The sequence below is a fragment of the Pan paniscus genome, chromosome 10 (assembly GCF_029289425.2).
Source record: "Pan paniscus chromosome 10, NHGRI_mPanPan1-v2.0_pri, whole genome shotgun sequence".
NCBI lineage: Eukaryota > Metazoa > Chordata > Mammalia > Primates > Hominidae > Pan > Pan paniscus.
The window spans coordinates 11,388,705-11,402,646 of record NC_073259.2 but is presented as its reverse complement, the minus strand read 5'-3'; the positions used below and the strand labels follow the sequence as shown (position 1 = coordinate 11,402,646).

Here is a 13,942-nt window from a genome sequence, read left to right as displayed (position 1 = left end):
ATATACTACTCATCCTTTGCTGCCCAGCCTAAATCTCACCTCCTTCATAGACCTTTCTTTATTCCTTCAGCCCGAGCTGATATTACCTTTTCCGGACTCTTAGTCAACAGTCAGTATTTATCTTACCTGTTAGTTTTTCTTCAGCTGCTTCAGGTCCTAACTCTTGTATTTCCAAATATATCATAAGCCCCCTGAGAGCAAGTACTATGGTTTATATCTCTTACGTGTTCCCTGCAAACTCTAGTATGGTGTTCCTCAAACAATATTTGCTCAATAAACACCAGGTTGATTAACCCATTGATGCTTCCTCTGCCCAGCATCTTGTTTGGGTTGTGATCCCTAGCAGAGTCGCTCAGGATGATAAGAGATGTTTCAGCTCACAGCTGTACACTGGCCCTATGAAATTCGGCAACAGGAATTGCCCCGCGTTCCCTCCTCACCCTGACCAACTCCTTCCTTTATCAGAACTGTTTTTGATAGTTCAGTACATCCAGAAAGAAAAATCAGGAGAAATTCTCTGAGTTTGTTGTTGTTTGTTTATTTTATTTTATTTTATTTTTTTTGAGATGGAGTCTCGCTCTGTCACCCAGGCTGGAGTGCAGTGGCGCAATCTCGGCTCACTGCAAACTCTGTCGCTCAGGTTCAAGCAATTCTCATACCGCAGCCTCCCAAGTAGCTGGGATTATAGGTGTGCGCCACTATGCCTGGCTCATTTTTGCATTTTTACTAGAGACAGGGTTTCACCATGTTGGCCAGGCTGGTCTCAAACTCCTGACCACAAGTGATCCACCCACCTTGGCCTCCCAAAGTTCTGGGATTACAGGTGTGAGCCACAGCGCCTGGCCTGAGTTTTATTAAGGATGGAGAACTTGCAGATCCTCGGTCGTGGGAAGGAGGTTCGCTGCCAACTCAGTCTTCAACATGACTTTCTGGACAGATTCTTGTTATTATTATTGTCAGTAACTTTTTAAATGAGCTAGAACTGATGCCGTTTACATAGGGTTGGTTGGCTATAGGTGGGGTCTTCCTCTTGGTGTCATTGCCTGTTCTCTAACATTTGTTTTCAATAGAGGGACAGCTGGGAGGGTAGGGTTTATATTTAATACCTTTATGGGCTTTTCGGTGCATGCTCTTTGATTGCTTTGATTGCTGTTTAAATAGACTGGAAAGAGTGCAGAATGCTTTTTATTCATTTTGTTTTCTGTAATGCTTCTCACTGTCAAAAATAAGAAAAAATAATTGGTGGTACCTAAGTGCTGCAGTTCCTGTGAGGAACCTGAGATGGTCACGGCCGTGTGGCGGATGTGCGTATGAGCCTGGGAAGACCCCAGGCCCGGTTGACTACGTGGAGGCCTTTCAGTGGACAAGTGTGACTCAGGGCCCAGAAACAGTGACGTTAAGAATATGAAAATGTGTTACAATAGCAAGTTATTCTAAACTGTTTTATCAGCAGCACCCACAACAGTGCCTGGTGTACAGCAGGCACTAAATAAATGCTGGTAGCGAACGAAAGAGTGAGTCATGCACACCAGATCTCACCCAGTGGTGGTGGCGTGCTGGAGGGTGATGCTGAGATGGATTCAGAGGCTCCATCCAAGGGCAATAGGCAGGAATCCTGTGCTCCCTGAGGGCTGCCTGCGAGAAAAGGGCAGGGCATCATGGTGGCATATGTAGCATTGTAGCTGCCCTGATCTGGGACCTTTGCTAAAGGACTCCTTCAGTTAATGGGGACAGATTGTGTGTAAGAGATCCTGTGGAAAGTTACGTTTTCCATCCACCCCTCCGACCATCCAATGAATATTTATTGAGTATTACCATACACCAGGCACTTTGCTGAGGGCTGGTGATATAGTGGTGCTAATAACTGTTCCCTGGCCCCACCGGTGTGGGGAGGATTCAGATGTTGTATGGCTAGTTATAAATTGGGAGGCAAGGCTGGCCATGGCAGCTTACACCTGTAATCCCAGCACTTTGGGAGGCAAAGGCAGGAGGATCACTTGAGGCCAGGAGTTCAAGACCAACCTGGCCAACAAAGCAAGACCTCATCTCTACTAAAACTAAAAAAAATTTTAAAAAGTTAGCTGGGTATGGTGGCATGCACCTGTGGTCCCAGCAACTCAGGAGGCCGAGGTAGGAAAATCACTTGAGCCCAGGAGGTTGAGGCTGCAGCGAGCTATAATCGTACCACTGCACTCCAGCCTGGGTGACAGAGTGAGATCTTGTCTCAAAAAAATAAAAAATAAAAAGTAAAATAAATTAGGAGGCACCAACAGAAGAAAAAGACTGGGGTATGACAAGAGAGCCAACCAGAGGAGAATCATTTAGATGAAAGTGGGGGAGAGGAAGAGAAGACGCCATTTAAGCTGAAATGTGAGCACTGGGTAGGAGTCTGTGGGTGGGAAGATCAGGTGAGAACCTTCCAGAAGAGGGAAGGACATGCCCACAGGCCCCAAGGTAAGAAAACCCTGGACTGCGTGTGGAACCAAGGGGAGCCAGGGTGGGAGCAGCTCAGAGAGAGGGGCAGGGGCTGAGGCTGCCGAGGGAGGCAGCAGGCATGGCGCCTAAGAGGCCTTGCCAGCCATGTAATTTTAAAAGTTTGGTTTTAATCCCAACTTTTATAAGTCAGCAAACATTCATTCATGTGTAGAGGACCTACTGACAACAGAATCAAAAACCATAAGCAAATACAGAATTAGACACTAGAGAATGTGCATTGTGTAAGTGTATCACTGTCTGTCTACACTCAGTGTTGTTGCTGAGGGGAAACTTACCTGTGGACACAGGTGGGGTGGAGGGGAATGGGCAGCCCCTGTTCTCGCTGTTCTTGGTGTGCACAGAGAAAGTCTTCCTTTGGCTCCAGGTTGTAGCTGACCTTGGCTGCTCCTGGCGCTGTTTCCCTTTTGATCGCTGAAAGGCTTAATGCTCTCTTGCATGCGTGAATGTGCAGCAAGCGAGCAGGGACAGATTTCAGCAGCATGGAACCCCTCAGGTCCTGGCTCAGTGTGTGCCTGTGTGCCTCTCGCAGGCACCACCTGGCGGGGAGAGCAGTGGGTGAACTCCATGGCATTTTTGGCTTCTCTTGCTCCTCCCTTCTTCAGCTCCAGAATCTTCCATCCTTGCCCAGCTGGTGACTTGCACCCCTTTCCTATTGTTCGGCTTCTCTGTGTGTCTGAGCCTTTAGGGTGAGTAGAAAGGTATAATGATCGTCTTCAGCCCAGCCCTACCTCTCAAGATGAGTGAGATACCATAAGTAATAACCATGGAACTTGGATGATCCAGCGACTGGAGGAGGAGCAGAGGAAAGCATCAATAAATAAAAAGAGGCGGACGATGGGTGTTAATTTCTGTCAACACGTGTGCTCCCAGCTGCAGCACACGTTCTGTTCTTAGGTCTGGTCTGCATTCCTCCTGGGTGACCTTTCCTGCCTGTTGCTGGGAGAGACACTCTTAGGCCTCTGCAGATATTAGTGACTCATGGGTCATTAAGATTATGTTGTTTTTATCTTATACTGTTAGACCTTTTCCTTGATCTTCGGGGTCATTGGATCTCCCAATGTTCGTGCACCTTGGGCATGTTAGTAAAACTTTCTGCGCCTCAGTGTTTTTTAATCTGTAAAATGGGGACAGTGCCTTGTATACTGTCCAATATATGCAGCTTCATTCCCCGCACCCCAGGAAAGCACATGATTTTAATATAAAAAGGAAACAAATCAGCCCTCAGACCACACTGCTGTGCCCCTCTGCAGAGGAGAGGCTGAGGGAGACAAGGAGGAAAAAAGAAGTAAGAAAAGACGGTAAACCCCTTAGACTGTAACAGTGAGGCCAAAGTGAGCTTTTATGAGAACCACATTTGAGCCCTGGAATAAAAAATAACAGCAACATATTTTAAAAATTATTTATGATTTTAAGCACATGAAAGGCGTATCATGTACCCAGGGAGGGCATAATGGGGAACAGCTGGCTAACATGTGTCTCGCCATTTCTGAGGTTGTTCATAATTCTCTGATATCCAAGAATAACAGTAATAATGATGCCACTGCTGATTGTATTAATAATAATAAAGAGGATTGGGGTGTCTTTCCTGAATCCTGCCGAAGTAAAGAGGAGAGCCTGGGCTGCTGGGTTTGGCCAGGGTGGAAAGGGGCACTACAGACTACTTTCTTCTCAGGGGCAGTCCATGGAGCCCAGCCAAGGATCAAAGGATGTTAGGTTGAAGGAAAGGGCTCCAGAAGGGGAAGGCAGGAAGCCTGGGCTCCTGGCATGATTTTACCACTGACTGTGGCCATTCCCAGACCCTCTGAGTCTCAGTGTTCTCATCTATAAGGTAGAGATGCTAATCCTACCTGGCAGGCACACCTGACAGAGTTTGTATGGACCGTGGATGAAATGATGCTTAGGGAAGTGCTGGGTACACTGCAAAACATTCCATACATGGAAGGGTTTGTTATCATCCTTGTGTTTCTCCAGGGCTTACCACAATCAACCACCAAGCTCGGGATTGGACATCTAGGAGGTACCCAGAGATGCTTGTGCCATGAATGAATGTTTCTTTTTCATTAAATGTTCAGAGCCATGGAGTGGTAGCCTTGGACAATACTTTTTAAAGTATTTAGTCCAGTTCTCTCTTTTATAATTTGTTAGGTGAGTCTGGAGTAGCGCTCAGTCTAAGGCAGATTATCCTCCATTGCCGAGTCATCTGAGCACACTACCCAGTGCCCTGTGAATTAGGGAATTTTCCCGTACAGCTGGTGGGCATAAGTGCTGTTCCCTTTCAGACAGTTCTCTCTCCAGTCTTGGGTACTTTCCTCACACTCATGGGCTAAATACTCACACGGGACCTTCTGTAGCTCTCTGGGGTGCTCTGTCCTGTGAACTCTAGTTGTCTTGCTCTCCCCAGACTTAGAGCTCAGTCTTCTCAACTCAGGGAGTTTCCTGGGCTCCACCTGTCTCCCCTCCTCTCCCAAGGCAGCGAGCTGGACTCACAGGGCTCCCCTTGTCTGTCTCCCATCTCTCAGGGATCACTGCCTTTCATTGCCTGATGTCCAGTATCTTGAAAATCATTATTTCATGTATTTTGTTTGGGTGTTTTGGTTGTTTTAGGCAGGAGAGTAAATGGGTCCCTGTTACTCCATCATGGTAGGAAGTAGAGTTTCCCTTGTTTTCCCGTCGGAGATGAAGAAGCTGGGAGAAGGGTATGACTTGCTCAAAGCTGCACATCTCATTGGCGTCAGCAAAGAGGCAGCCTCCTGTCCCCACTGTGTGCCAGCACACAGGCAGGGTCCCTGCTCTCTGTAAGTCCATGGTTTGTTGGGCAGACAGACAAATCAACTGAGAATTTGAGACAGATGCTTAAGTCAAGGAAAGCAAACCACAATGTATTTTATGAGGTGGGTATTCATCCACAGGGTACCAAGGAAGCATGGAAGGAAGTGAGAGGGCAAGGAAGGGCTCCTGGGAGGGTTGGCACATGAGCCTTGCGGTGAAGGAGAGGCAGGAGTCATCCAGGCGGGAGAGGAGGGAGGAAGTCTCAGGAACAGGTAACACACACAACAGCTCGGAGACAGGAAGCAGGTCCCTCGCCTCAAGACCAGTGTGTATGGTGTGTACTACAGGGGAGACCTATGTGTGTTTTATTGTGGATTTGAACCTGCTCCATCCCCCGACAGAGTCCCTGAAGTCTGGAAATTTCTTCCAACACAAGTCTGCTGTGGTGTTTCAGCCTGGGGATGTTTGTGTAGGGTCTTGTTCAGGGCTATGCAGTTGATGTTACCATGAGGTTTCTGGTGGGACTCTGGCCTTCCACACTCTTGAAGGCAGCCAACAATATTCCTTTCAGTGATATGGAGCATCCTCCATCAAGAAACAGTTGAAACTTACCCCAGTCCCACTCCTGGTCCCAGTAAAAACAGCGCAGGAGCCCACTCCCTTTAGCCCGTTTCTCTAGGTGAGCCCTACCAGATCTATTGCCAAGGTGAGGCTCAGGAACTGCCTGGAGGTTCTCAGCTGAACGTCTGCCAGAGCCAGACCCTGAAACAATTGATGGGTTAGAAATCTGCATCAACTTCTGTGGGATCGGTGGTGATATCCCCTTTATCATTTTTTATTGCGTCTATTTGATTCTTCTCTCTTTTTTTCTTTATTAGTCTTGCTAGCGGTCTATCAATTTTGTTGATCCTTTCAAAAAACCAGCTCCTGGATTCATTAATTTTTTGAAGGGTTTTTTGTGTCTCTATTTCCTTCAGTTCTGCTCTGATTTTAGTTATGTCTTGCCTTCTGCTAGCTTTTGAATGTGTTTGCTCTTGCTTTTCTAGTTCTTTTAATTGTGATGTTAGGGTGTCAATTTTGGATCTTTCCTGCTTTCTCTTGTGGGCATTTAGTGCTATAAATTTCCCTCTACACACTGCTTTGAATGCATCCCAGAGATTCTGGTATGTTGTGTCTTTGTTCTTGTTGGTTTCAAAGAACATCTTTATTTCTGCCTTCATTTCGTTATGTACCATCATTCTCAGTAAACTATCGCAAGAACAAAAAAGCAAACACCGCATATTCTCACTCATAGGTGGGAATTGAACAATGAGATCACATGGACACAGGAAAGGGAACATCACACTCTGGGGACTGTTGTGGGGTGGGGGGAGGGGGGAGGGATAGCATCGGGAGATATACCTAATGCTAGATGACGAGTTAGTGGGTGCAGCGCACCAGCATGGCACATGTATACATATGTAACTAACCTGCACAATGTGCACATGTACCCTAAAACTTAAAGTATAATTAAAAAAAAAAAAAAAGGCAGGAATCATTAAAAAAAAAAAAAATCTGCATCAACTAAATGCAGGCATTCCTGGCCCCGTGGGTGCTGCACTCCTGGCCCCGTGGGTGCTGCACTCCTGGGTGCCTTTGCACTTGGTAGGGGCAGGAGGGGGAGGCTTTTGGCCTATCAGAGGCCTTAGGCTTTTGGCTCACCTCTAGCCTGGTTTATTTCTACCAAAACCAGACCAGTTGTCTTATGACTGTTTGGATCCCAGTCTGGGCTCCTCCAGTGACAGCAACTGCTGTCATCAATGCTGGTTCTCCAGAGATTTCTCATTCATTCATTCATAAAACAATAGGGGACATTTTGGACAGTATCCTGTCCTCATGGGATTATGGTTTGGTAGGGATGGCTGGACATTCATCAATCACTCAAATAAGTATAAAATTACAACTGTGATAAGTGTTATACAAAAAGGAATTAGGGCTTATGAAATACAGTGAAGGTGGGACTTGCCATTGTTTGGAAGCCAAAAAAGGCTCTTTCCCAGGAAGTGACAATAACTTGAGACCTCAGTGTGAACAGAGCTTGGTGAGCCAGCGGGTAGGGGGTGGTGAGGTGGGAGCCATAGGGGCGAGATGTGCCCAGCTCAGCCAGTGTCTGGGTGCAGTCAGCAGGAACTACACGGAAAGGTCAATGTGGAGACTTCTACAGGTTCCATGGGATGTGTTAAGAGTTTTGGTCTTTTTCCTAAGAGCAGTGGGTGACTGTTGAAGGCTTTTTAATGAGGAGGCAAGAAGATTAGATTTTTGCTTCAGAAACCTCACTTGGGCTCCAGTGTAGAGACTGAATTGGAGGTGGGCAAGAGTAGAAATGTCAGATAGAACACAGGATGCCTAGTTAAATTTCAATTTCAGATAAACAAGGCATACTTTTTTAGTATATGTCCCAAATACCACATGGGATATAATTACATTTAAAATTTATTGTTTTAACTGTATTTTTAAAAAGTTTTAAGTAGGTTGCAAATATTGCATGGGACCTAATTATGCTAAAGATTATTCATTGTTTATCTGAAATTCACATTTAATTTGACATCCTGTATTTTTATTTGTTCGATCTGGCAACCCTTAGCAAGAGAAAATGTGGAGAGACTGGTTATAGACCAGTTATTGTTGTAAACTACTAAAAGATGTTTAGGTTAGGTAGCAGAGGTGGAGACGGAGAGGAGTGGACAGAAAAGGAATAGTCCTGGTTGGTCCAAATCTGCCATTCAAAGGCATCTGGAGGACAGAGTCCATCAGCTTCCCTCCCACTCTGAAACTAATTACCGCACACATGCCATTTAAAGACACGTGGGTATGGTATGGTGAACTCCATAGTCTCAGTGCAGGTCAGGTGCCTGGTCAGAACCTGCACTGAATAGCCTATAAGAGGTGTGCTGTGACAGTGTGAGGTGGTCTTCTTTCTGTCTCCATCCCTCCAGGCCAGAGACACCTGAGAGGTGAGTTCTGTACATTGCAGTGACTAATGTGTGTGAAGGAGAGGTTTGGTAGAAAGGTCAAGACCTTACGACAATAGAGGCAATATTGTAAGTTGTACACTGCTTTTCCCATGACAACTCACATTTTACAAATCAAACAGTGGAGTAAAGCAGTCAAGAACACGGGCTTTGCCAGGGGTTTTAAACCCCATCGGTTATTAGCTTGTCTACACTATCTGTGTGATCTTGGCTGAGATACTTAACTCTCTTGGCTTTGCAACATATTTTAAGATTAGCACTAAAGTACATTGAAAGCCAGGCCCACAGGAGATGCTTAGTAAATTGTATATGCTACTAGAATCAACAGTCTCCTTGTTTCAGAAGGCAGGCTTGCTCTTCATCTTCTTACACAACTCACTTGATTATCTTCTTAATTCACAGCTCTGGTTTTGTCACTGTTCACACTGTTCAGTGTCTTCCACTGCCTTGTGTAGCAGATCTCCATGCACTCATCTCAGTTTGCCCCAACTGAGTTTCATGGAGATCTGCTGCACAAGGCAACAGAAGATTGTTGCACATGAAGATTGTCACTATTGCCCATCAGAACCCCTTTGTCCAAGCAAACCAGCCCGTGTAAACCTCCTTAAACATAGCTTGAACTTTCCACTTTTTTGTTTGCCTAGAATATCTTTGCTTGTATCTGTTTAAGCCTTATTAATCAAAAGTATTTATAAGTGAATGTTAACAGAAATATGAACCAAAACAAGATATAAACCATATATAAAATGAGATAAATGCCTGTCACTGGGGAAATGGCTAAGCAAATTAGTATTCATGTCTACTGTGTAATACTACGCATCCATTACAGTAGCTGTATGCAAACTGTCCTGGAAAGATATCTATGATACGATGCTAAATGAAAAAAAAGCAAATTATAGAGGAATATGTGAAGTAGGGTCACAGTTGCTTAGGAAGGAACCTAGTTCTATCTATACGGAAAGAGTAGAGATTAAATATATTCCAAACGGTTAAGTGAGGTTCCTTTTGGAGAGGAGGGTGGGAATTGAGTTGGAAGTCAAAGGAAACTCCTAACATTTAGTTAATATACTTTAATGTTTTAAGCTTGTTCGTTTACCTGAACTGTGTTAATTTTGTAATTGAAATTAAATCAAAATGCATAGAAAAAGGTTTAGAAGAACTAAATAAACTGTGGTTATGTTTCAGTTGTTAGACTGGGGAGGCTCTTGCCCTGTCCTTACTTATCATTATTTTATTAAAGAACAAAATGGTAATGGAAGAAGATTACCCTTCTGCCAAATCCAACTGAAATGCTACTCCCTCAACGAAGTATGTTTCTAATTCCTCAACTGAATGTGCTGCCTCCTTTCTTTGAACCCTCAAAGTACTTTATATATCTTTTGTGGCATTTTCTCATTCTATCTTAGTGAGCATTTCAGGTGCCCAAGTATGAAGACAAGTATTTCATACCAGTCTTACTGCCCCTCTGCATTGAAGTAATGTGAAGCTATCATGGTAGAGAAGGAAATAGGATTTTGAGTCAGAGTGTCTGGATGTTGCCTCTTATTCTGGACGTCTATTGCAGCCTGACAGATTAGCCCACACTTAGTAGCCTAAAGCAACAGTCATTTCATTTTATCTCATGATTTTTTGTTCAGGAACTTGGGCAGAGCTGGGCTGGGTGATTATTCTGCTTCATGTGGTGTTGACTGGGGTCACTTGGTGGTAGCCAGCTTGGAGGTGGGATGGACGGGAGGGTTCAGGAAGGCTTTAGCTGTATGCCTGCTGCTTGGCAGGGCAGCTGGAAGACTGGGCTCAGCTGAGTGCCTTTCCCTTACTGGGTACTCTCAGGACGCCTCCGTAGACTTCTTATGGTGTGATTCAGGGCTTCAAGGGATAAGGCGAACCAAGGCTGAGGCTGCCTGTCTTCTAAAGCAGTGGTCCCCAACCTTTTTGGCACCAGGGACTGGTTTCATGGAAGACAATATTTCCATGGACCAAGGGTAGGGGTGGTGGTGGCAGGGATGGTTTCAGGATGAAACTGTTCCACTTCAGATCATCAGGCATTAGATTCTCATAAAGAACACGCAACCTAGATCCCTCACATGTGCAGTTCACAATAGGGTTCACGCTCCTATGAGAATCTAATGCCATCACTGATCTGACAAGAGGCAGAGCTCAGGCGGTAATGCTTGCTCACCCACCACGCATCTCCTGTTGTGTGGTCCGGTTCCTAACAGGCCATGGACCAGTACCGGTCAGTTTGTGGCCCCAGGGATTGGGGACCCCTGTTCTAAAGGATGGAACTGGCATAGTATCACTCCTGCTATACTCCACTGGTTAAACATCCACAGATCCAATGCAGATTCAAGGGGGGGTGGGAACAGAGATGCTACCTCTTAAAAGAATGTGTGAAAAATCTGTGGCCATCATCAATTTATCACAGCTTTGCTATGAGAAATACAACTTCTGTGTCTCAATGACTCCATTTGCAGGTTATAAAGATCCAAAGCTATAATGTGTGCAAAGCACGCTATGCATTATTAAAAAAACAGTATGCACTATAAATATTAACAATTACCTTGGTACTAAATCTATGCCTTACTCAAGGCAGGTACTCATTAAATGTTTAATACTTCGAAAGCAAACTCATTTAAACACAGATATTTCCTAAGAAAAACATAAAGAACGGGATGCTGGATGATCACATAGAAGCGTGGCGCAGTTTTAGAGTATAGACTTTGGATTAGGTTGACATGAGTTAAATCCAAGCTCTGTCACCCAGTTCCTATCTATGTGGCCTTTGTTAATTCGCCTCACCTCTCTGAGCCTTAATTGCCTCATCATATGGAAATAGTATTACCTACCCAGCAGGGTTGCTGTAAGCATTGGAGTTAATTTGTGTCAAGCACCTACTAGGGTCACATAGTAGATGTGCAGTTTTTCTAAGATGATATCGAGTCATATAGAAAGTTTGTACTCCTCACTTATTTCTCTACACTGCTCACCTCCATGAGCTCAAAGGATTGAGAGGAGTCCGGAGTCCAGGTCCTTGTGAGAGCACTGGGGAAAAGGGAAAGGCCCTCCTTCTTGTTTCTCCCAGTCTCTTCCTCTCTCCAATGTTCACCTCTGGGAATCTGTGTCCATGCAGCTTTTTTTTGTGAAGCCATTCCTCTCTGCTGGAAGTGACCCCCTTTTCAGACCTGTGGCTCTTCCTTTCATAGATGTACGAGATCAAAGCAGGAGGTGGCATTGCAAAGAAGTTCAGCGCGGCTCTGCAGAAGCTGAGCTCGCCCCTGCAGCCCCGAGTTCCAGAACACAGCAACAACAAGATGAAAAACCTCTCCTACCCATTCTCCAGGGAGAAGATGTACCTGTGAGTATTGAAGCTGCTGGAGCAGAGATGTGGGAAGCGATGGGAAGGAAAATTGAATACTGTTCTATGACTCAACCCTGGGGCTCCCAAAGTGGGTGCCCCAGTGCCTGGGAGAGAGAGTAGGAAGCATGCTCTCATGGTGACATTGTCCCTGTGCCTGCTTTGTGAACCCCCTCCCCATGTGAGATTGTCCCAAACAGCCAAGGGTGCTTGTCCAGCAGGAAATCCACCATTTGACCATTTTGCAGGATGGAGGGCAAAACAGGGAGCAGCCAACAATAAACTTTGGAACTCTGTGAGAAAGTGGTCAGACACCTGTGTATCTTCTGTAGGAAAACCTTCTGCCCAATTGCCAGTCTAATAGGGTTTCAACAGGATATGATAAACCAGAGAGAAGGTGGATGAAGCTTCTGGGTTTCTGGATTCCAGCTGCCTACTTGTACACTCATTGACTCTCAGGGGTCTTTCCCTGTCCCTGCACCCTGCCTAGGAAGAGTGAATAAAAGCTCTTCACAGAGATAGCCACTTGGAAACGTTTGGAAGGGGGAGCCACAGCTGGGAAGTGGGAGATGCAGCCGCCAAGCATCAACTTTGCTCTAGGAGCTAAGGAGAAAATAAACAACCATCGAGGGTGATGAGAAAATGGAGCAAGAGAGGGAAAGGCCGGGGCATGGAAGGGCAGAGAGGACAGAAAGAAGGACCTTCTCATTTTAGGAGGTGGAAGTTGTGGAGCAGTGTTTCTGCTGTCCATAAGAGACCATCTCCTATCCATCTTTGCTGTGTTTGATATTATCCTACACACATGAATATGCTGTTTCATTTGCATATATTTACCCTCTCATTGAGTCCTCATGTCCCCTTGCGAGGTGGTGGGCCAGATCTAACTATCTTCTATTATAGATACCAAAGTCTAGGTCCATCCAGGGTCATACCGCCCTAAGTGGCTGAGCTGGGCCTTGCATGGTGACTGGTGGCTTGCTGCTCTTTCTGTGTCCTGTGGTGCTTCCCTGCATCCCCTTCCCTGGGCCTTCATTTATGCTGGTGCTGGCATCTGAATGGTCACTTCACATGCACCTCCGTTCGTTTTACTTCTGTTGTCCTTCAAGACTGGTTCATCAACACCTTCCTTTTGAAGGGTATTCTGCTCTTCCCAACCAGAAGCACGCGCTTCACTCTCTGAACTTTCATAGCAATGGTCTGCATGTTACTATGTTCTACTCTGTGTCAGTTACTTGGAGAAATGTACATTCCAGTGACTGGGGCTCCTGGGGTGCTGGGAGCGTATTTCCTTCCTTCATCAGTGCATCCTCTAGCACAGCTTCCTCAGCATGACAAACATGCCCCATGTGCTATTTTCTGAGTGAAAGCTCAGTATAAGAAGTTAAAAACAGACCCAGCCCTTGCATAATTAAGATTTTTCTAATGGATGAGATGACAGTGACATTAAATCAAATTTTGAAGAATCAGAGTGATAATCCAACACCCTGAAATGATACCCTTTTTGTTTTGTATTTTTCACTGTCTTTGTTCATGCACCAGTATCTTTTCTACATACTTTCCATTTGGAACCTTATCATCATATAATATTTTTCTAACATGGTGTAATCTTTTTCTTTACACAAAGTTTTCATAATTATAAATTTCAATGACTGCATGATACCCTATCCTATAGATTTGGGCATTGCATCTTATTGCTATAATCTTTGTTATAAATACCTTTTCAATAAGCATTTTTATTCATGTTATTTTTCTTTCCTTGTGTTGAGTTTCTTCCCTAAGATAAATTTCTAGAATGTGTTTTTAGAATTACTGAGTCAAGAAGGGCATAAACATCGTGTGTGTGTGCACCTCATAAGTCTTGCTATGTTGCTTTCTAAAGATTTGTTGTGGGCCTGGGGTGGCAGTGGTCTCAGGGCAAGGGTAATGAAATGAATTTGCCATCTGCTCTCTTGGTGTCTCCAGGTACAACATCCAGGAAAAGGACACCTTCTTTGATAATGCCACCCGCAGCCGCATTGTAAGTAAATGGATGTACTGTGTTAGGAAAGAGGATGGGGAAAGGGCTGAGTTCCTAGTTGGCAGGGCATCTTACCCGCCCTGCCACCTCACACCGTTATTTGCTTGGAGTTGCCTAGCAACAGAGAAGAGTATGCAAGAGCTTCCCCATTCCCCAAAAGAAACAGCAAATAACTGCCCTCCCTCGTGGTTTAAGAGGAGCGTCTTCTCTTTATGGGTTCTCCATTAAACTTCTTCTTAGAAAAAAAAGAAAAACAGAGGTGGTCATAGTTGGTGCGGGTGTTAGTTAGGTGAA

The 13,942-nt window shown here is 45.1% G+C and overlaps 1 protein-coding gene across 1 annotated transcript in view; it reads left to right on the top strand.

Moving 5' to 3' along the window:
• Positions 1-13,942, top strand: part of ANO2 (anoctamin 2) — a 384,000-nt gene that overhangs the window by 98,902 nt on the left and 271,156 nt on the right. The window contains exons 5-6 of the mRNA XM_008973750.3: positions 11,480-11,631; positions 13,594-13,648. Of these exons, the coding sequence (XP_008971998.1) occupies positions 11,480-11,631; positions 13,594-13,648 (207 nt within the window). The remainder of the gene's footprint in view (positions 1-11,479; positions 11,632-13,593; positions 13,649-13,942) is intronic.